The sequence below is a fragment of the Balaenoptera ricei genome, chromosome 5 (genome assembly GCF_028023285.1).
Source record: "Balaenoptera ricei isolate mBalRic1 chromosome 5, mBalRic1.hap2, whole genome shotgun sequence".
Taxonomy (NCBI): Eukaryota; Metazoa; Chordata; class Mammalia; order Artiodactyla; family Balaenopteridae; genus Balaenoptera; species Balaenoptera ricei.
In genome coordinates, this window is record NC_082643.1 from 44,373,821 (window position 1) to 44,396,115 (window position 22,295).

The 22,295-nt window shown below is 34.0% G+C and overlaps 1 protein-coding gene across 12 annotated transcripts in view; it reads left to right on the top strand.

Annotated features, from left to right (window-relative positions):
* Positions 1–22,295, top strand: part of SEC31A (SEC31 homolog A, COPII coat complex component) — a 63,779-nt gene that overhangs the window by 14,280 nt on the left and 27,204 nt on the right. For 8 of the 12 annotated variants that reach the window (XM_059922744.1, XM_059922749.1, XM_059922750.1 and 5 more), the window contains exons 5-18: positions 1,179–1,274; positions 2,545–2,685; positions 4,023–4,165; positions 7,815–7,914; positions 10,240–10,401; positions 10,603–10,755; positions 12,715–12,951; positions 13,851–13,925; positions 15,357–15,395; positions 15,892–15,969; positions 18,593–18,668; positions 19,105–19,283; positions 20,497–20,623; positions 21,576–21,721. In XM_059922744.1, the coding sequence (XP_059778727.1) occupies positions 1,179–1,274; positions 2,545–2,685; positions 4,023–4,165; positions 7,815–7,914; positions 10,240–10,401; positions 10,603–10,755; positions 12,715–12,951; positions 13,851–13,925; positions 15,357–15,395; positions 15,892–15,969; positions 18,593–18,668; positions 19,105–19,283; positions 20,497–20,623; positions 21,576–21,721 (1,752 nt within the window). The remainder of the gene's footprint in view (positions 1–1,178; positions 1,275–2,544; positions 2,686–4,022; positions 4,166–7,814; positions 7,915–10,239; positions 10,402–10,602; positions 10,756–12,714; positions 12,952–13,850; positions 13,926–15,356; positions 15,396–15,891; positions 15,970–18,592; positions 18,669–19,104; positions 19,284–20,496; positions 20,624–21,575; positions 21,722–22,295) is intronic. The other 4 variants (XM_059922751.1, XM_059922753.1, XM_059922754.1 and 1 more) reach the window with 1 other exon arrangement.

Consider the following 22,295-nt stretch of genomic DNA (forward strand, 5'->3'; position numbering starts at 1 on the left):
AAAGTTTAAAATAGTTATTTTTCTTATATTATAGATACTTTGGGTATAGAAATGCAGAAACCCTAACTTCTTCATTTCTACGTCTACTCTTTAGATTAGATAGCTAATTCCTTTGTTAATTGGATTAAACAGCTGCTGATTTTTGGTTAGTGTCTTGTATCATAGGTGGCTACTACCAGAATTCCTCTATTTTCATAGTTATATGTCAGTTGTTTATAGAAGTATTAATGAGAGTGAACAGTAAAGGATGAAGGTCAATATATGAACCTCATTATCTTCCTGTACTTCATATCACAACTTTAGGGTCTTTTTGACCCTAAAATTGTGCCACCAGGAGCAAGATTGAACATAAATTAAATGTAACAAGATTGAGCATAAATGAAATGTAAATACGTGAGGACAAACAGAGAAAACAAATTTATGGTTACTGAAGGGGAAAGGGCTAGGGGAGGGATAAATTAGGAGTTTGGGATTAGCAGATACAAACTACTATATATAAAATAGATAAGCAATAAGGCACAGGGAACTATATTCAATATCCTGTAATAAACCATAATGGAAAAGAATATGAAAATATATGTGTATAACTGAATCACTTTGCTGTACACCAGAAACTAAAACAACTATATTTTTTTAATTGAAGTAAGTCAACTATACTTCAATAAAAGAAATTTTTTAATAAATAAATATGTGAGGATTTGAGACAAGAGATTTTACTAGCCCTATCTTGGTCCAGCTCCAGAGGCTGGCTTTGAGGTATCCTGAGATAGATGCCATTATTTTAGGAGTTGGCTATTTGTCTGAAGCAATAATTGGTGACTTATTTTTGTCTCCCACAATCAGGTCCCATTCCAGAGATGCAAACCACAAGCAGTAATCCCCGTATAGTTGCGTGATTAAGAGTTTATCCATACATTTACTTTTTACTGTCTTGTATTAAAATGTCAGTAGATGTATTGTCTTTTTAGTTTAATAGAATTTTATAATGTTTCTTTAAAAAACTATATGCATTTCAGATTGTTGTGCATAGTTTTTAGGAATTCATGCATTTTGCTTTTTTAATTAGAAAAATTATATGCCTTAAAATAGATAGGTCTTTCCAGCCCTGAATTGGATTTTTCTGAGTTCTCTTAATTATTTGTAAGTGCTATTTAGTTGTTAATTGTTTCTTATTACAGACTAATCTGGTGGCCTCTGGTGCTAATGAATCTGAAATCTACATTTGGGATTTAAACAATTTTGCGACTCCAATGACACCAGGAGCCAAAACGCAGGTATTACATTGATTTCAATGTAATCGAAAGAACCAAAATCAGTTATTCTACACTTTGTTTTTTTCACACAAAATATATTTGTTTAAAATCAGTTTTTAAATGTCTCTGATTTTCCTTCAACATAGTAAAGTATTAATAAATATGTTTCTTTAGAGCATCAGTGAGTCCTTCAACAGTAAATATTTATTTAGCACTTACCATCTGCCAGACACTGTTTGATCTACTAGACTTATGGTAGTAAATGAAATAGACGAGTCTTTAATAATTTTCTTAGATATAATATTTTATATAGTATAGTATTTTATATAATATGGTATTTTAACAATATCCAACCTTATAATAAAAATCATAGACTAGAGAGGAAACTTATTTTTTAAAAAAACACTCAACCTGTTTCTTATGTAATTCTAATAAGTTGAGAAAGAACAGTCCTCCCCCTGCCTCCTTGAGTTTCTTTATGTTGTATAGACCAGCGGTCCCCAACCTTTTTGGCACCAGGGACTGGTTTCACAGAAGACAGTTTTTCCACGGACTGGGGTGGGGGGATAGTTTCGGGATGATTCAAGTGCCTTATATTTATTGTGCATTTTATTTCTATTATTATTACATTGTAATATATAATGAAATAATTACACAACTCACCATAATGCTGACAGGAGGTGGAGCTCAGGCGGTAATGTGAGCAATGGGGAGTGGCTGTAAATACAGATCAGATGAAACTTCGCTCATTCACCCGCCACTCACCTCCTGCTATGCGGCCTGGTTCCTAACAGGCCATGGACCGGTACCGGTCCGGGGGTTGGGGACCCCTGGTATGGACTACTCAATTTGAGTGGCCATTATAACGGGCCCTAACATTTTGGCAATCTGAAAGGTAGCATAATAATAGTGTGTGACCTACCATTTATTAAAGATAGTTTTCTAGGTCTAGGTTGTAACTTTTGCTCTGCCTAGATGTCTGTCATATTGACCAGCATCTACTTTGTGGTCTGTTATCTACCTTGGAGCAGTTGCAAAGTAAAGAAACAGTGCTTGGTTTGTAACAGGAGCTTAATAAATGCCTGGTGATAAACAAGGTAAAATACTTGAATTGGCATATACCTGAGCTTTAAACTCTATTACATAATGTTGAGAACTTAAAAATATAAAAATAAATTTTTGGAATGAATAGATCAGATTTTTAAGTAATCCAGTTTTTAAAAAGAATTAGATTTTGTAGTTAAATTTGATTATTATTGAGAAATGGCTTTTAGTAGTTTATTCCTTATAGCCCCCAGAAGATATCAGCTGCATTGCATGGAACAGACAAGTTCAGCATATTTTGGCATCAGCCAATCCCAGTGGCCGGGCCACTGTGTGGGATCTTAGAAAAAATGAACCCATCATCAAAGTCAGTGATCATAGTAACAGGGTAAGTTGGTGATTGATTTGTGACAAACATGTTTTATTCCTGCTGTAGCTATTCCTATATAGTTTGTCAGAGTAGGCAACAAATCAAATTTCTATAAAGTCAAATCCTGTCTTTTTATGGACCGATCATGTTGGAATGAGAGGTTTTTTCCTTTGGGGAAAATAATAAAATTCCTACTAAACCACACTGGATATATTAATGATGAAGAAAAAGATTGGTTAATCAAGGGGGTTATTCCATGATATACTGGTTGTTTTGCTTTGCTAGCTGTTCCAAAGCATTATAGCAACTTTTTAATTCATCTTTAGCTTTCTCAAGAATGTAAAAATTTTCCCTGCTAGTGATTTTATGACTATGAAGCTGTAGTTCCCAGGCTCCTGGCTTCATCTTTTCTGATTCGGCACTGCTAAAGTGAGCTGATATTCTCCCACTTAACACAGAATATGCTGTTGTATAACACATTACATTTTCAGCTTTATAGATTCATTAATATTATGTCATCATGTGCTATAAAGTAATTTAGACACAGTTTAGGCCTTGTCTTGTTAATTTGTTTTTAATTACATTGTTTAGTTGGACATTTTAAAAAAACGAGTTTGCCTAAATCAGAGAATACATATATAATTTAAAAACAACAACAATAACCAAAAAAACATTATTTACAAGAATGTTTTCTTCAGGGTATTATTTTTCAGTGAGTCAAAAGTTTTAAAACAAGTTCCAGTGGAATAAAGTGTACAATAAGCATTTCAGTCATCTTTTGGAATACTTAATAGGATCTGAACTTCCAGGTGGTTCTCAATAATAATGTTAATTTATCCCATGTGAAAATTGAAATAGTAGTTGTTGCTTTAGACACTTTATCTTGATTTTTCTGATGAAATAGAGGAAAGATGTGAATTTTTTTGTCATTAAAATCTTATCTGTTTATTTTAATTTTTCTGAAAGTATTAAATTTTAAATTTATATAAAACTTTTCCCCTAGTTACAATTTTGACAGGAAAACTCATTTTTGGTATAGAATTATTCTGGCCCAGAATGATTTTGTGTATCAAAGGGTTGGCTGAATTGAAAACATTTAAACTTTTTATGTTTAATACTACTGTTTAAGAGTGTTTAATAGAATTTAATAGTTGTATAGGTTTTTTTAATAAACTGAAATTTTAAATAAATAAAAATAGATTAAAATAATGAATAAATAAATAAGAATTTTTTTTTTAATAAGCCTGAGCTGATGTTTGGTACTCTTTGCTTTAACAAAGGCATATTCCTCATGTTCATTTTGGCTTTTCATAAAACAGTATGACTGATAAAATGTGAGCCTTAACTATGTACAGATGCATTGCTCTGGGTTGGCGTGGCACCCTGATGTTGCTACTCAGATGGTCCTTGCCTCTGAGGATGACAGGTTACCAGTGATCCAGATGTGGGATCTTCGCTTTGCCTCCTCTCCACTCCGTGTCCTGGAAAACCATGCCAGGTATCTTGCCGCTCTTCCAAAAAAACTTGATTTGTGTGTTTTAAAAAATGTATTTACTTACTACTTCGAATTATCAGATAAATTTTTTTTTTTGTTTTTTACTTATTTAGTTAGTTAGTTATTTTTGGCTGCATTGGGTCTTCGTTGCTGTGCACGGGCTTCCTCTCTAGTTGTGGCAAGCAGGGGCTACTCTTTGTTGCAGTGCGTGGGCTTCTCATTGCGGTGGCTTCTCTTGTTGTGGAGCACAGGCTCTAGGTGCGCGGGCTTCAGTAGTTGTGGCACGCAGGCTCAGTAGTTGTGGCTTGCAGGCTCTAGAGCGCAGACTCAGTAGTTGTGACGCATGGGCTTAGTTGCTCCGCGGCATGTGGAACTTTCCTGGAGCAGGGCTTGAACCTGTGTCCCCTGCATTGGCAGGTGGATTCTTAACCACTGAGCCACCAGGGAAGTCCCAGATAATTTTTTTAAATTAGGGAATCTACTTTGTCTCTGTCTTGTAAAAGTTAACGTAAATGGTTTATTTTTATTTTAAGCAATAGTCATCTGATTTTCTATACCAAAAAATGGTAACCAAATCATATCACAAAAACATGAAAATGTGTCAATGGATTTTCCACTACTTATTTCAAGTAACAGTTAATAGATCAAAATTCTAGTATATCACAACATTTTGGGACAACTCATGACATTATACAGTTTGATCTTTATTTGGTTCATTATACTTATCAAGAGTCTTCCATAACATTAAATGTCAAGCAACAATTGAAAAGTTTGTTTTATTTCTGAGTGTTTATCTTAATTTAAAAAGCAAACATTTTTGAGAAATTAGGTGGTTCATTCTGCCTTTAATTTTAATAAATGTGTGGATGCTCTAAAAAAGGTATGAGAATTGTCTTGTGTTAGTTTTAGTAGCATTTAATTTAGTTTGTGGGAATTCGCTGCTGGTCCAGTGGTTAGGGGTCTGTGCTTTCATTGCAGGGCACATGGGTTCCATCCCTGGCTGGGGAACTAAGATCGTGCAATCCTCGCGGCGTGGCCAAAAAAAAGAAAATTTAGTTTGTAATTGCGCACATTTCCTATCATTAATATTCAGGTACCCAGGGAGTTTATGCACATTTGTTCGATGTTTTCAAACGAGAAACAAATCCCTTTTAATGTTATAATACTTTCTAAGTACTGTGGGCTTTTTTCTTCCTTCCTATTTAGGGATATGCAAACTAAAACTTTAAATCCCTTTCCCCCCACCGCCCCCCCCCCCATATAGTGGAATTACACACTTTGAGAAGTCTTAAGGTTTGTGACCTCTCCTTGAGCTTCTTATAAAGGAGAAAAGAGTCTGGTCAGAATGTAATCCTGTTTAGATATTATGCTTCAATAAGCTTTTTAGTAAAGAAGGGATGATTCTGAGACGTTTTAATATTTTTCTCACGTTGGGTAAGGTTTTATTTATTCATTCAACACTTGCTTATTGAACACGTACTCTGTACCAAGCACTGTGCTAGGATTCAGTAATATAACAGACAAAAATCCCTGCCCTTTTATTACAGAGTATTGAGCAGAGTTCCCTGTGCTATACAGTAGGTCCTTGTTGGGTTATCTGTTTTAAATATAGCAGTGTGTATATGTTAATCCCAAACTCGCAAATGTTAGCTTGATTTAGGCTCATAACAAACCTATGGTGTAAATACTATTATCCCATTTTACACATTGGAAATTGAAGCTTGGCAAGACTGATAAGCTTGGCTTACTTAGGTCTCAAAACTAGTCAAGTGCTGACTTCCAACCCAAACTTCCTGATCCTAGTATCTATGGTCTTAACATTACATTCTGCTGCCAATTTTAAGAGTGGTCATAATTTAACAAGACAGAATACCATACTGGGTGCCAGGAGCAAATCAACCTCACTAGTTCTCAATTTTCTCCCTCTAGTAAATGCAAGAGTTGGAGTATATTATGATTATAATATGATCTTTAAGGTCCCCTCCAGTTCTGCAATTCAGTGATTTTTTTTAATACTTAGTAAGAACCTAAATGTTCCTTAACGTGTGATATTAAATATGATATTGATTTCTTTAAAAGGCATTCTTGACATACCTTGAAATTTTTGACATGCGTGATTAGATTCTAAAGAGCACAGACAATAAAAGTTCATTATTGCTACAATTGGGCAAAGTTGAAAATTGCATATAAATGATAAATATTTTCAGTATGTAATTGTATTGTGATTATATAGGAGAATGTTCTTATCCCCGGAGATAAGTGTAGAAGTGACATGTCATAATAGCTGCATTTAACTCTCAAATGGTCAATATATATACGTAGAGAGAGAAAGAGAAAGACATAAAGTAAATGTGGCCAAATCAGTGAATCTAGGTGAGGGGTATAAGGGTGTATATCACACTATCCTTATAATTTTTACAAAGATTTTAATGCTTAAAAAATAAAATGTTGGAAACAAAACGCATTCTTAAATAATTTGGGTCCTTTTCCTATAGCATATTTTCCTGATTCTGAGAGGACTTAGAGTGTAAGAAATATCATCAAATTAAAAACAACTTTTGGGGAAAAGAAAAACAATATATACTTTGATGATAAAGTTTATCTGTATTTTAGAAATTGAAAAACAAACTGTATCTTAGAATTACTGTAATGTTTTCAGGAGAATTTAAGATTATTAATTTGTATGTTTTTGTTTTAAGAAATACACAAACGTAATTCTAGTTTCTAGTGTTTTTCTAGTCCCTGTTATCTACTAGCTGTATTTCTACCCTTTTCTAGTATCTGGTATGTAAATTGTAGTTTCTAGTATTTTTCTTCATGGTCTGGTAATGTTAACTTTCCTTCTTTCATCTCTAAACAGCAGAGGCATGAATGTAGAAAAAACAAACTATTATATAGCACTTTTTTCTGGATGGTGGGATAGAGGGGTTTTTTATTTTTACAGGGGATGCTAATCTGAATTTTCAAAATATCTACTGAAAATACTACTTTGTTTATACTTAGTATAAAAAATCCAAAGGATATTAAAACACAAAAAGAATTATAAAATCAAATCTTTAGTATTTAGATCTATAATATTTCTTTGTGAGACAAATTTAAAATGTTTCCTTTTAGTTTAAAAAAACTCATGTAATAGGAGAACTACTCCAGTAATGGAAAGTAGAAAGTTAGTAAGCAAAAAGTAGAAAACATGAAATAGATTTCCTACCCATCCATAGGTAAAACTTTTATTGTACATATCCTTATATATACATAACCCCATTTATGCAAGTATTTAATGTAATTGTATGTTTTATACAAATTTATGTACAGAGTTAACCTTTTTTCATTGGTGAACAGTGTATAATAATAAGAAACAGATTTCTACAGCATAATTTTTAACTACATATTTTCTCCTCAAAAGATGATCTGCAATTTATTATTACGCTGTCCATGTTGTTGCGCATTTGTTTTCAATTTTTGGTGTCATACACTGCGTGCTGTATTGAGTATCTTTGTAATGATCAAAGAGCATACACATTGCTAAGTTGCTTTCCAGAAAGATTATATGAAATTATACTTCTCTTAGCAGTGTGTGTCTCCAAAACCTAGAGAGAAATAATTTGGTTTTCTCAAGATTAAAAATTTCTTCATCTCTTTGTGTTTCTTATAGGGGGATTTTGGCAATTGCTTGGAGCATGGCAGATCCTGAATTGTTGCTGAGCTGTGGAAAAGATGCTAAGATTCTCTGTTCCAACCCAAACACAGGAGAGGTATGGGGAGGAAATGTTTCTCTAACTTACAGCTATTATAATATTTTATCTCTGGTTGAATAAGAAAATTTCCATATGAATTCTTTAGTACATGATTAAAATTAAGAACATGAAGGTAGACGGAGGTGTATGTGAAATGTAACTCTAGCAGAGATTTTATTATGAGCATTATCTAAGCTCAGCTGTTTCATCTGGGAATATCAATTATTGAAATAGTGTCTTTGAACCTAGTAATCACCCCCCACCGGCCATTTCCAATCAAAGGTGTTTAACTAGACTCAGAAATACTTGGTTTGATTTATTTAATGTGTTTTCTGGAAATAAGTGTCCTCAAAGTAGGAGTGTTCAAGGTTTGGGTCTTTTTCTTGCTTTACCTTTCCTGAAGATCCTCCTTGATTTTTGGAAATCAGTGGACGTAGGTTTTTAATCTCTCTTCTGAACTGTACAGCAAGAATATAATACTTTATAATAAAATATTTCTCATATGTTCTACCCATGGAAACTTAGATGGGGAATTTTACCTTATTAAATATAAATATTATATAAATATAATTTCATTTGCTTTGGGTTGTGGGCTAAAAATCTCTTTTACCTATTATTTTTCTTCTTCTTAGTAGTTGAATGGTTACCCTCTCTTTCGCTAGTGGGCAAGAGACTTCTAATTACAGCTTTTAAACTTTTATTGCAAGTGCCTTCCTAGTTGCCCTGATGGTATGCTAGTAAAAATAAGTATCTTCGATGGGTTTTTTTTGTTTTTAGTTAATTAATTTATGTATTTATTTATTTTTGGCTGCATTGGGTCTTTGTTGCTGCACGCAGGCTTTTCTCTAGTTGTGGCGAGCGGGGCTACTCTTCGATGCGGTGTGCAGGCTTCTCATTGCTGTGGCTTCTCTTGTTGCAGAGCACGGGCTCTAGGCGCGTGGGCTCAGTAGTTGTGGCTCACGGGCTCTAGACCGCAGGCTCAGTAGTTGTGGCACATGGGCTTAGTTGCTCCGCGCTATGTGGGATCTTCCCGGACCAGGGCTGGAACCCGTGTCTCTTGCACTGGCAGGCGGATTCTTAACCACTGCGCCACCAGGGAAGCCCTCTTCGATAGGTTTTAATCTGTAACATTAAAATTAAAGCAAGCACTTTTGTTATTTGATTTGTGGTTTAAAGTTTTCAGATGCAGTGATGTCTGTAAGAATATAGAAACATTAATGTTAGAGGAGACAGGAGAAAAAATAATAATTTTTGCTTCATAAGATTTGTAGACCAAATAATAAAAGTGTTTCATTTTACACTGCTTTCCCAAGTGAGTTCAAAATTCATGGAAATTACTGTTCTTTTTCAACTATGTAATTTGATAAAATGATTTTTTGCATATGCTTTGTTGTGTGTGCTTGGACTTTGAAGGAATAAACTTTTAGTGCATGCTGCAACTAAAAATTGTAGTAGATTCTTATTCAAATGCAAATTAGGAATAGACAAGTGATTCAGATATCAAGAAGCTAATAGTCTTATAAATCAGTTTAAGCATCAAAGAGGAGCAGGCTAAATGCCTTTTCACTTAATTTTGTTTTCTTATAAAATAAAACATTATTTTAAATGTCAAGGAAGCCAAAGTTAAGCAAATTTGATTTATTTCTTAAAGCCATAAAACCTGTGCTCCTAAGAGCATCAGTTACCATAACACTGAGTTAGCAACAATTATTACATTATTACATTGTAAAGTTAGTAAACAATTATTACATTATTTATATCAGCCATTTTTAATAGTTTATCTGTATTCTTTTCCTTTTAAAGAAAACTGATAATGCCAAATTCTCTTTTGATTCTGCAGTAATAAGAATGATGTGTACATGTTTTCTCCCTTGACAAGAAGCCAAACTTCTCGGTGAATTCTTCCTTCTCAAGAATTTTTTTTGAAATTTGATCTTCAAATAATCTAAACGTGGTTCTTTGGATCTTGGCAGGCAAAGTCACTTGGCTAGGACCCCATTGATCTTTTAGAGTTCAGCAAGTTGACTCTAATAGAGTATTCTGGTCTTTCGGGTGCATCCTCTACTACCATTTCAATAAAAACAGGAAAACCTCATTTTTTAAGATGTACTTATTCCAAATCTGGTCAAAATTTTGAGCAGCATTCCTTTTTTTTTTTTATCATAAGGAACTTTTCTTGTACTTTCAAGAAATTTTTACAATTGTTGTTTTTCCTGGCTGGATACTTTCTAAAAGTAAATGTTTAATAAAGTTGTACTTGTTGATCATATTAATTCAGGTGTTTTGGCTATAAAGTGGCTATACTTTTTTCTGACTTTTTTTTTTTTTTTTTTTGCGGTCTAGGTGTTATATGAACTTCCCACCAACACACAGTGGTGCTTTGATATTCAGTGGTGTCCCAGAAATCCTGCTGTCTTATCAGCTGCTTCCTTCGATGGGCGTATTAGTGTTTATTCTATCATGGGAGGGAGTATAGACGGTTTAAGGCAGAAACAAGTTGACAAGGTAATAAGAAGTGTTAAGGTTTTTTATTACAACACCTGAAAAAAATCATCTTACTGTGTAATTATTTTGAAAATAACTATACTGATCAATGATACCGATTAATTGGATAATTGTGATAAAAAATTTCTTGGATATGACTTGAAAACATGTAATATAGCCTTGCATAAGTTTAAAAAAATCTCACTTTATTTTATTTTTTAGCTTTCATCATCTTTTGGGAATCTTGATCCGTTTGGCACAGGACAGCCCCTTCCCCCGTTACAAATTCCTCAGCAGACTGCTCAGCATCGTATAGTGTTGCCTCTGAAGAAGCCACCCAAGTGGGTCCGAAGACCTGTTGGGGCTTCCTTTTCAGTAGGTGGATTTGCTTTTATGGTCCATAAACACAAAGGACTTACAGTAAAGTGTTACTATAGGATCACTCAGATGGAAGAGGGCTGAGTTTGAGATATGTTTGTGAGTTTTCATCACTCAAAAAGGTTTCTCGGGAAAAGTGAAACCTACTCCTTTTTTTTCTTTTTTCTTGTAAATTGTAATAAAATATACATAACAAAATTTACAATTTTAACCATTTTAAAACTTACAGTTCAGCAGTATTGAGTACATTCACCTTGTTGTGCAACCTTTGCACCATTCTCCCTACCCCACTTTATTAAACTTGTCTTCCTTCTCTATCTCTCCTTCCTTCATTCCTTCTTTTCTTTTTGAGAGGGTCTACATTCTAGTTTGTTACAAGGTCCACTATGGTTGCACATCTAAACTATAGCCTCCAACCTAGCAGCACTTACGACAGCACTAAAGCTGATGTTTTGATTCTCCATCTCTTGTACTTGGTTCCAGACTCACGTGGGGAAGAAAGGAGTGTTATTTTATAATGATACTTTATAATACTTCAGTATTAGTGAGTGGACATGCACTTTTCATTCCAAAGATAAATATATAGTGAACATCCTCTGTTTGTCAGGTACCACTTTAGGCACTGGAAACATACCTGTGAACTAGATAGAGTCTCTGTCCTCAAGTAGCTTATATTGGGGGGCGGGGAGGCTTTTCTGTACAGTTTGGTTTTTCTTTTAAACCTTGTCCATACATAATTTTATAACAATAAATGTTTTAATTACTTAGGGAAGGAAGGAACTAACTAGATGGATGGTTAGGATTCAGTAAGTAAAGTGGAAAGTGATAAAAGCAAAGATTCAAAGGCAGGAAAGCAGATAGTGGAGAAGACCAGACAAGAGGGATGAGAGATTAATTAAATCCAAAAGTGACGTAATCAATGGTCTATTATTTAGGAAGATGAAAGTATGTAGTATGGTTTGGAAGGGGAAAAGACAAGAGTAGATGTGCAGTCATACAGCAGTTCAGTGCAAAAAGAATTAGGCAGAAAAATAGCAATGTAAAAGGAAGAAATAAATCCAAGAGATTTCAGAAGAGATCAATACCTAGACCTGAGGAATGAATTTGAGAGGCCAAAGGAAGAGTTCTGAGCCTGCTTAATAGGAGAATGACAGCAAACGTGTACATGGGAGCCCCCCCATAGAGAAATGAAGATCCGAATGAGTGGCAAAACCTAAGTGCTTATATGCTAGGTTGAACAAAGAATGGCAGTTGTGGAACAGTAACTAAAATATGTAGAGACTGATGGAGATAATTTTTATTTAACAAGGTCTGTTTGTATAGAGTTCTCCCATCCTGGACTCCCATATCTGGTGATAAGAATGTATCTTTCCTCCTGGTGTAGGGAGAGCAGCTCTCAACATGTGAGTTTCATCTCCTGCTTTCAGAAAGAAAAGAGGAGGTCAGGGTGCCTTTCTTGCTCCTGTTGTTTTTCAGTATTCTTCAACTCAAAATAATCCTTACGTCAAATGGCGTATTTTGTAGCGGCATAATCCACCACCTTTTAAAACTTAGAGCCTAGAGTAGAAAGGGAGGCAAATACGTACAGCTAATAGTTGAATCAAAAGAGAGAGAGATATATAATATACTGAGGGCATCTGGGATGGCAGAGGTGACATTTGCCCAGGCTTTGAAGAGGAGTAGCATTTAGTATGTGGGAGTTAGCAAAAGCAAGTAGGTGAGAAATTGTGGGGCACAGCAACTGGGGCCTTTTATGTAGAAGGTGGGTAGTGTGAAGAGGAATAATAATTGAAGGCTGGGGTCAGATTGTGGAGTAGGGGAGTGTATCACCAAATTGCATCCAGAGCGAGATGTATTTAGGCCAGAGTTCTTTTCCTTTAGCCGGTTTACAGTCAGTACGTTTGAGGGCCACATCCTTGTCGTTGGAACTGATTTTGTTTACTTGTTCTGTTCTAGTTTGGAGGCAAACTGGTTACCTTTGCGAATGTCAGAACACAGCCTCAGCAGGGAGCTGAGCAGCAGCTGCAGCAACACCACGTCTGCATCAGTCAGGTCGTAACAGAAGAGGAGTTCCTTAGCCGGTCAGACCAACTTCAGCAGGTCGTGCAGTCACAAGGATTTGTCAGTTATTGTCAGAAGAAGATTGATGCGTCTCAGACTGAGTTTGAAAAAAATGTGTGGTCCTTTTTGAAGGTAAAGTTGCTGTTAAGCAATTTCATTTCATTATCTGCAAATTCAGCTGTTTCCATCATATTCTAAATCTGTCTTCCTGTTGAAGAAACAATGGAGAGAATGTGATTTGGGGATCTCCTGATGAAATTAAACCATATGGAGAGTACATGACCTGACACTTTATGTCAAGAGTTCTTCCTTCTCTGCTTTGAAAAGCCTAATATGAAATACTTTTTTAATAAGTAAAAAATAATATAATAGCTATTTTTAAGTGAGAGAGACATAACATTCAGCAGACCTATTTTAAAATTAGAACATAGAGCTTAGTATAATAAAAACACAGAATATTTAATTTTTGTAGTAGGTCCAATTAAGGAAAATGGGGAAAGAGGGAATAGGTATAGGGGAGAGAGGTTGGAGGCATTTCTCATTCCTTTTACTGAGTTGCATTTACGACAGTAGAATAATAAATAGAATTTTCCGGTTTGTCATTTTGTCTCCACGGGAATATCTATTTCTCAATTCTGAGTTTTCCAAAGAAAAGAAATCTTGAATGCAATAAGGTTAAATTTATTTTTATATTTTGTGAGTATTAGTTTTAAGAAAGAGTTTTAGGACATCCCATGTTTCACATAATGTGAGTTTTGCATTCATGTAACCTTTGGACATGACTTTGTTTTTACAAAAATTAGTTTAAAAGTAAGTTTTATTCAACCTGGGTAATTAATTACTAGTAGGCTTACTATTTTAAAAAATAACTGTTTTAAAAAAACTTCTTTGGATTCTCTTACAAACAACCTTCTGGTCGATACAGTAAACTTTAGGTAATTTTAATAATTCTGCTTGGAATTTGAGCAGTTAATTAAAAATTACGCCTTTAAATGCAATTCTTTGTTTCAAGAATATGTCTTTTTTTAAAGGTAAACTTTGAGGATGATTCTCGTGGAAAATACCTTGAACTTCTAGGATATAGAAAAGAAGACCTAGGAAAGAAGGTAAACTTTTGGAAAAGTTTAAAGGCTGTGCTTACACAAATAAAATTTTTATGTAGCATAGGTGTTTTTATTTTTTAAAAAGTTCTACACAGATTGTTTCAAATCATTCAGTAAACATTTAATAAGAATTTATGCTTGGTTGCCAAAGTTTTGCATACACGTTGTTAAAGGTGAAACTCCTCATTGTACCTGAATTTAGAAGCTGCTAGAACCACCTTTAATTCAAACTCGATTTAAAGAGCTGTGTCAGGGAGAATTGGGCCTTGAAAGAAAAGAGGCTGTGAACCTCAAACACTGGGAATGACACTTAGTTTTTTAAGAGGAGGTGTAGCCAGCGGCCCTGGAGGAAAGAGAGAGGGAAACTGTTAAGAGATCACCCTGCATTCACTACAGCTTAAGTGATGAAAAAGAGGGTACTGTTTTGCACCCCAGCTGTTTATGCCTTCAGCCCACAATTCCCAAACTGTTTATTAAGTTGGTCCAGCTCACAAGTAACTAGTAAATATTTTGGAACAAGGGTGTTTTATTGTACTAAACCTGAATAAACAAAAAGCCCAAGTGATTTGCTTAACATTTTAATGTAAAAAAAAAAAAAAGATTACTTTTTAAAAAAGGAGGTTATATTCCAGTTTTATAGTTTTCTTCTCAGAGGGGCTTAATAATTATTCCACAATGTTGACATAAACAGCAATTAAAACACTCTGACTTTGGAAACCTTGAAGGATATATTTAGGATTCTTTGTATAATTTGTATTAACCCTTTGTCATCCTTTGAAAACGACAGAAGTTTTTTATAGCATTGCAGAGTTCCCGCATATGCGGAACAGGTTGGATACTGTGCACTGTGGCCAGTCAGTGCCGAGCACAGTGAAGATTAGTGCCCCTTTGATGCCAGATAGACCTGGGCTCACATCACAGCTCCGCTGCTTACTGGTCGTGTGTCTTTGCTCGCTCCTTTAGATTTTTTATACTTAACTTTATTATTAGTCTAAACTTCTTGATGCTATAACTTGGTTTGCAAGAGATTAATATGAAAGTTTTACTGCACACCTGATAGCAAAAAATGAGGAAATAAAATTTGATTGTCAAAATACTTCTAGAGGCAGTTCTTTCCATAGTGAGTCTCTGAAGAAATATTTTTTTAAATTATAGTTATTTTATTTAAAACAAAGAAGAAGAAAACATGCTTGTTTTGAGGTTAGTTTTACAATTTGAATAGCAGAGTAAGATGACGTGTGAGCAATAAAATAGACCCATGTAACTGAAACTAGCACCATTGAGAATCAGTTCTGCAAAAATTTTATTATTTTCTTAAACATGCTACCCCTGATTTTGGATTTTTGCCAATGAGAATGGAGTAAGAGGTGAACATTTGCTATATGCCTTGAAATAGAATTCCATTTGGTAGCTGAGTTGTTGCCTTTATTTCAGATTGCTTCGGCCTTGAACAAAGTGGATGGACCTGATGTGGTAAGAGAATGCCTTAAAAATAGCTACCTTCTAAAATTTTGGTTTAGGTCATAAAGAAGAAAATATAATTTAGGAAATTTGTTTTATTGCTTTACAGTTTAAAAACAAATGCTTATTGTAGGCATTTTAATACATGAATAATTCTCATTTTAAAATAGCATAAGTTATAGCTAGTAGAGCTAGTTATAGCTAGTAGAAATTCCTATGTTTGAATTTCACAACAGAGGTAAAATGAAATCAGTGACTGCTCAGATACTTAAGGTTAAGCTCTTTGTTGCTGAGGGACGTTTGGCAGGAAAGAAGTGTTAGGTCTTAGCAGTAATGGCTCTCTGCTTTTCCTCTAATGATGTTCCTCAGATAAATTTACTTAGTGTTGCGTCTTATGATTAAACTAGCTCTGAATGTTGTTGGTTGGGTCTTTTGTCTTCCTTGTTCACTAATAACCTTTTAATGCTACATTCTTCAATTTCCTCTGTCATTGTTTTGTGTACCAAAGGCTCTTAAAGACTCTGACCAAGTAGCACAGAGTGATGGGGAGGAGAGCCCTGCTGCTGAAGAGCAGCTCTTGGGAGAGGTACTTATTTTTCTCATTTTTAAGTACATTGGGAAAATATGTGATATTTGTTCATCTCACATTGAAATATGGAAAATTTTCTTGACTACTTGTTCCAAAATAAAGCTGGAGTTTTCTTAGAGATGTTTAAGGTAGAAGTCTGTTTACTAATTTGATAGAAGTATCATCTCTAAAATTTTTAGTTCTCTGACCTAGCTTCTGGATTATACGGTTTAAAATTAACAGCTGATGTGAGATTGACTTAGTTTGGTCAGATGCATAGCAGGATGCCAAATTGAAAAGATACTTTTTTCAGAAATCCACAGTGCATTGCATGTAAAGTTAATGTTTTTTCTTGACACATTAGTACTTACAACTCACTATCAGTGGCATAAGCTTCTGAATTAATCTTGAACTTTGAGTCCAAGTAAAGAATATTTCCCTAAATAATCTGATCGTCCTGATTCACTATAAATGCATCCTGAGTTGTAGTGACAGTTTTTATAACTAGGTAAAAAGAGTCCTTGAACACAGAGTTGTATCATTAATTTTTTTCCTTTTAATTTTCTGGGTTTTTTTAAACCACTAATAAGTAATTCTATAATTTACTTTTCTTGCTTTCTAATTATATTTCATCTTAGAAAATTAATCAACAAGTTCTTGTTTCTCATCTCATATTTGACTTTTTCATTGTTCTTTGTGATATGGGGATATTCTGATTATATAAAGTTTCTTACAACCTTTTACTAAGTTATAATTCCTCAGTAAACAGATTATTACAAGATGATTATTAAAAATACTTTCCTTAGAAGTGGATCTTCTAGCACTTATTTAACTCAGGAATACAGGATATGGGTAAAATCTTGCTGAAAATTTGAACTAATTTTGGGAATACATAGAATTGTAGGATACATTAAAGAAACGTACTTTCATTTATATACAACTGGACTAACTGTATTATCAAAGAGAGGGCCATTTGTAAATACACTCGTGAAATAATAGGTAAATATATATTTAACAAAACAGTAGTCATCAATGTGTGCTTTCAGAATATTTGAAAAAATATTGTTTAAGGTGGTAATATCTTCCCCTTTATCTTGATGATGCTATTATTATGTAAAATAAAACAGTAGCTTACACACTAAAGATAACCCAGCACATAATAAGTTGTGCATTTTTTCACTTTATGTATATTTCAGAAGTCCATATATAAAAGTTTATTAGTTGCTTTTTGAAAGCAAATTTGAAAAATTGTTAAAAGATTTTTTTGGTAAGTTTGTTAGTGAATATAATCAGATCAGTATCTGATTTATTCCTCAGTATGAATAACAAGTTTTACAATTTTTTAATTTCAGTTTTTAAATTCTAAAATGCTTCTCTTTTGTTGGAGAGAGAATTAAGGTTATAGTTATTCTCCTGTAATAGTCAGTATTAACTAATTAAGTGTTATTTACAGATGATGCTGTGCCGTGCTCTACACTAAAATTATCCGATTCAAAAATGCTCCTGACTTTGAATTCTAGGCACTAACATTCAGATGTGTAGGTAACATGAGCACAGAAGATAGATATTTTATCTCATGTAAGACAGATACGTTTTTTTCTTTGAATTTCTCTATAATCTCTGATACATTTTATTTTTTGTCTTCTTTTGAATTTTTATGCATAGAAGAGAAAACATTTAAAGTATTTGCCAGCAGTATGCCTCCATTATATCTCTTTTCTTCTAAAGAAAGAAAATATTGAATTTATTTTTACTCAGTCTTACAAGTAGTTTCAGAAATTTATAACAGAACTGTATATATTTTTACCAGACCAACCTGCTGTTCCAGGTATGACTAATTTAAGAGAACACAAAATCTCTAATTGAATTTCAGTATATTTATAAATAATCTGTTTATATTGCATTTATATAAGGACGCCAGGTGGTTTTCTTTTTTCACGACTGAGTCAGTTAAAACCGAAAGACTCTTATAACTATACCTATTAGACAGAATTTTTAGATGTGTTGAAGCAAGGTTGTTTTAAGATCTAAATTAGAAAAATGTAAAAAAAAAAATAGATCTAAATATATTATAATTTAAAACATTTTGTGGGACTTCCCTGGTGGTCCAGTGGCTAAGACCCTGTGCTCCCAATGCAGGGGGCCTCGGTTCAATCCCTGGTCAGGGAACTAGATCCCACATGCTGCAACTAAGAGTTTGCATGCCTCAACTAAAGATCCCGCACGCAATAGTGAAGAAGATCCTGTGAGCCTCAGCTAAGACCTGGTGCAGCCAAATAAATAAATAAATATTTTAAAATAAATAAATAAAACATTTTTTGTGTTTCAAGCTACTGTTAGTTGAGGTATCCAAGAAAACAAAAATTCTTCAGCTTCAGTATCTTCTGAGCTCCCAATATGGATATGTACACTTAAGTTTGTTTAACATTATTTCTGAGGACTTTGGATTTTATTTATGATTGTATAATGAGAGCTAATACTTAAGGAAGTCATAGATCTTAGTTTAAACCTGGATCTGAGAAATTTTCTGGAATAACTTGGCATGTCATCTAGTCAGTGAATAATCATATTTAAATTTTGTTTTGCTGGTAAATTATTCCAGTTTCATCTGGCTAAATTGCTGCCGTTTTCATCTCCTTAGCGCATTAAAGAGGAAAAGCAAGAATCTGAATTTCTACCATCAGCTGGAGGAACATTTAACATCTCCATCAGTGGGGGTAAGACTCTGTTTGTTTTGATTTCTAATTTTTTTTAACCATTTGAAAGCAAATAGTCCCTGAGTTTAAGTTAGAAACGTTTTGTCACAGGTGGTAGAGGGTTGAAAAGAACTCAGTTATCATTTAGTACATGTAATCACTACCTTAAAAATGATGGTATGATCTGAAACCTATGTGATAGAAACTGTAAATGATCTTTATTATTACATTTTAGGCAATCTGGAAGATATGTTATTTTACCTGATTTTACTTATATGTATCTCAGTATATTTCCATAGATATCAACAGTTTGTGTTAGAAATTAATCCACCAGTAATATTCAGAAATCAGCATTGTGTTCTCCATTGTGTGTGTATGTAAAACTTTATAGGTGTAGTGTTTTTTTCTTGTAACAAAAAACTTTATTTAACTTGGGTGTGTTATTTCTTTATTGCAGATATTGATGGTTTAATTACTCAGGCTTTGCTGACGGGTAACTTTGAGAGTGCTGTTGACCTTTGTTTACATGATAACCGCATGGCTGATGCCATTATATTGGCCATAGCAGGTGGACAAGAACTCTTGGCTCGAACCCAGAAAAAGTACTTCGCAAAATCCCAAAGCAAAATCACCAGGGTATGTTATTTTAGAAATAAACAAACAGTAGCATTTGTTTATAAAAGCAAAGCACTCTTATTATAGATAATTGAGATTCAGAAAACAGTAAAGAACAAAAAAACCCACCCATAATTCCTTGACCCAGAAATAGTTATTGTTGATAGCTTGGCATGATTATCCCAGTTGTTGTTGTTTACATATATAATTTTTTAAATGAAAAGCACTTTTGATATTTTTATTGTAGAAAAGTTAGAACATAGAAAATGTTAAAGATAATAATTTTAATACCCCCTAATTCTTCCATCAGATTGGTACATATCCTTTTGTATCTCTTTCTATGTATTTGTAGAATTTTTAAAAACAGAATCAATTATACAGGTATATATGTGTGGGGTTTTACGTGTAAATATTGTCACTTACATTGTAATCATTTTCCCGTATCATTTAAAGATTCTTACAAAAATTTTTAAATTGCTCTATAATATTCTATAGTAGGGATTTATTATTTCCCTTATTTGGGGATGTTTAGGTAGTTTCTAATATTTTCCTAATGTAGTTAAGATAGCAGTAAACATCCTTGTTGTGCCTAAAGATTTGTGTGAATTTCTAATTGTTTAATGAGGCTGTAGTCCTAGGAACGGAATTTCTGGTGCAGAGGGTCTGTACGTTTTTAAGCCCCTGCTTGATGATATTAAATTTCTTTCCATGAAAGTTGTCCCAGTGTTCAGCCCCAGCAGCTTTGGTTGCTGTCAGTGTCCCCAGCCTTGTCTTGTGTCACTCCCCTGTTATCTTTTAGCCACACTGGCTGCCTTTCCATTCCTCACACACTCCATGTGCCTTTCTCTCCCAGGACTTTGCCCCTAGTGTTCCGTTGGTGGGCAGTGTTTTTTTCCTTCTCGATGAAATTAATTCTGACTTCATATCTTAAATGTCTGTACGCTCAGAAAGCTTTTACTGATCCATCAGACTAAGTCATGTCCTCCTGTTAAACGTTTTGGTAACACCCTATAGTTCTGCTTCTCAGCATTTTATAAAACATGTTAGTGTGATTTTGTTGTTGTTGAGGAAAATATCTTTTATGTCAGTTGGTTTAAGGATATACTTCGCTTTGCTGCTACTTTATTTTTCATGAAATACTGTGAGTAGTAGTTTTGAAAGATTGATTAGCCAGAGTTAATTTTTATCAATATACCAAAAGCTTTTAATTCTCCTTTTGTTTTCCTTTCCTAAGCTAATTACTGCAGTAGTGATGAAGAACTGGAAAGAGATTGTCGAGTCTTGTGATCTTAAAAATTGGAGAGAGGCTTTAGCTGCAGTATTGACTTATGCTAAACCAGATGAATTTTCTGCCCTTTGTGGTAAGAAAATGAGCTTTATATTTATATTACGTATATGGCGTGGTATATTGTAAATAAAATTAATGGCAGATTTTATTTAGAAATTTTTGTAAACCTACTAATAACAGATAAGAAAACAAAGTTCTCATTTGAATGCTTTTCTGTTATTATTAACTACATTGCTTCTCCATACCTACTAGTCATTTTTTAAAATAATATTATTTAATGATTTTGGTTTCAGACAGACCAAACTGAGACTCTTGCTTCTGCCACTAACTAGCTATATGACCTAGGAAAAATTAATTTCTAAGTCTTAGTCTATTCATATGTAAAATGGCACATAATCAGCTCTCACTTAATAAATGTTAGCTTGATAAAATTAATAATTATAATTATTTGAGTAGAAATTACCATTAAAGGCCATGACTGAACTGATGACTAAGGAATAGTATTCATTACGTACAAGAACAGAAGCTTTAGGCTGCTAGTATAAAAATGAACAACCTTGAAAGTATTATGAGAATGTAAAACTTAGGAGATACTAACTTTCTATCATAAATAATGTAGAGTAGTCTAGCTATCATTGATGTTTATTCCAAATGTGCCATATTTTAGTCCACTGCTTACAAAAGCACCTGACATGATGAAATGCAGTTAAATGTTCATTAGGATTTTTCTGTTCAAATATTTTTCCCACTTTTAATTTTTTCTAACATAATAAATATAAATCCATTCTATAGCTAGGTATAGAATCTTGTGAAATTGTTTATTATATAAAATTTGTCACTCATTTCCCACTCATTTAACAAATAAATATTTACTGAACATTTACATGACAGTGATTTTATTTCTGCCTGCTACTCATTGGTTATGAAGTTTGATCCATACCTCTGAAAATATTATTGGGCTGCTCATGACGTCATACACAGATTGCCTTGTGTATAATCTTATTTGTTTTCCTGTTGATCTATAGATCTTTTGGGAACCAGGCTTGAAAGTGAAGGTGATAGCCTCCTGCAGACTCAGGCATGTCTCTGCTATATTTGTGCAGGGAATGTAGAGAAACTAGTTGCATGTTGGACTAAAGCTCAAGATGGAAGCAATCCTTTGTCCCTTCAGGTTAGTATCTTTGAAACAAAAGGTGCTTCCTTTCTAGTACTGTCTTTCACCCTATTTATATTCTAGAGATTGATTTGTTCCAGAAGTTCATTGCTTTCACCCTACTTAATTATGTTTTAGAAGCTCTTTTGCTGGATAATTATGTGTATTTATTGCTATGTTTGGAGAGGCAGAGTTTGAGATGATGGGATGGTAAAATGGGAGTGCAACTGTTTGTGAGAACCAAGCTGTGCTGTGGTAGTTACTGAGGGAAGTAGGTGGCAAGAGCCTGAAAACAGCTGTAAAGTTTACCTCTCGTCCTCCTGCTCCCTTCTCTGCCTTCAGTGATCCTGTCTGCCTTGGGCAAAGAAACGGTGCGGGGTAAGGAATGGGAGGGATCCCCAGTACCAGTGGGCAGTCTTCATGGTTCGGGGAAAATGAAAGTAAGAGGTAAATGGAATCCCATGTAGCACTAATACATGGGCAAGAGAGGAAGTGAAAAACGTGGGGGCTATTCTCTGGCGCTGAGTAACTATATATTTAGATTTTTTTATTCCTAAGCATTTAGTCAGCAGAGTCTCAAGAAATTTCAGTC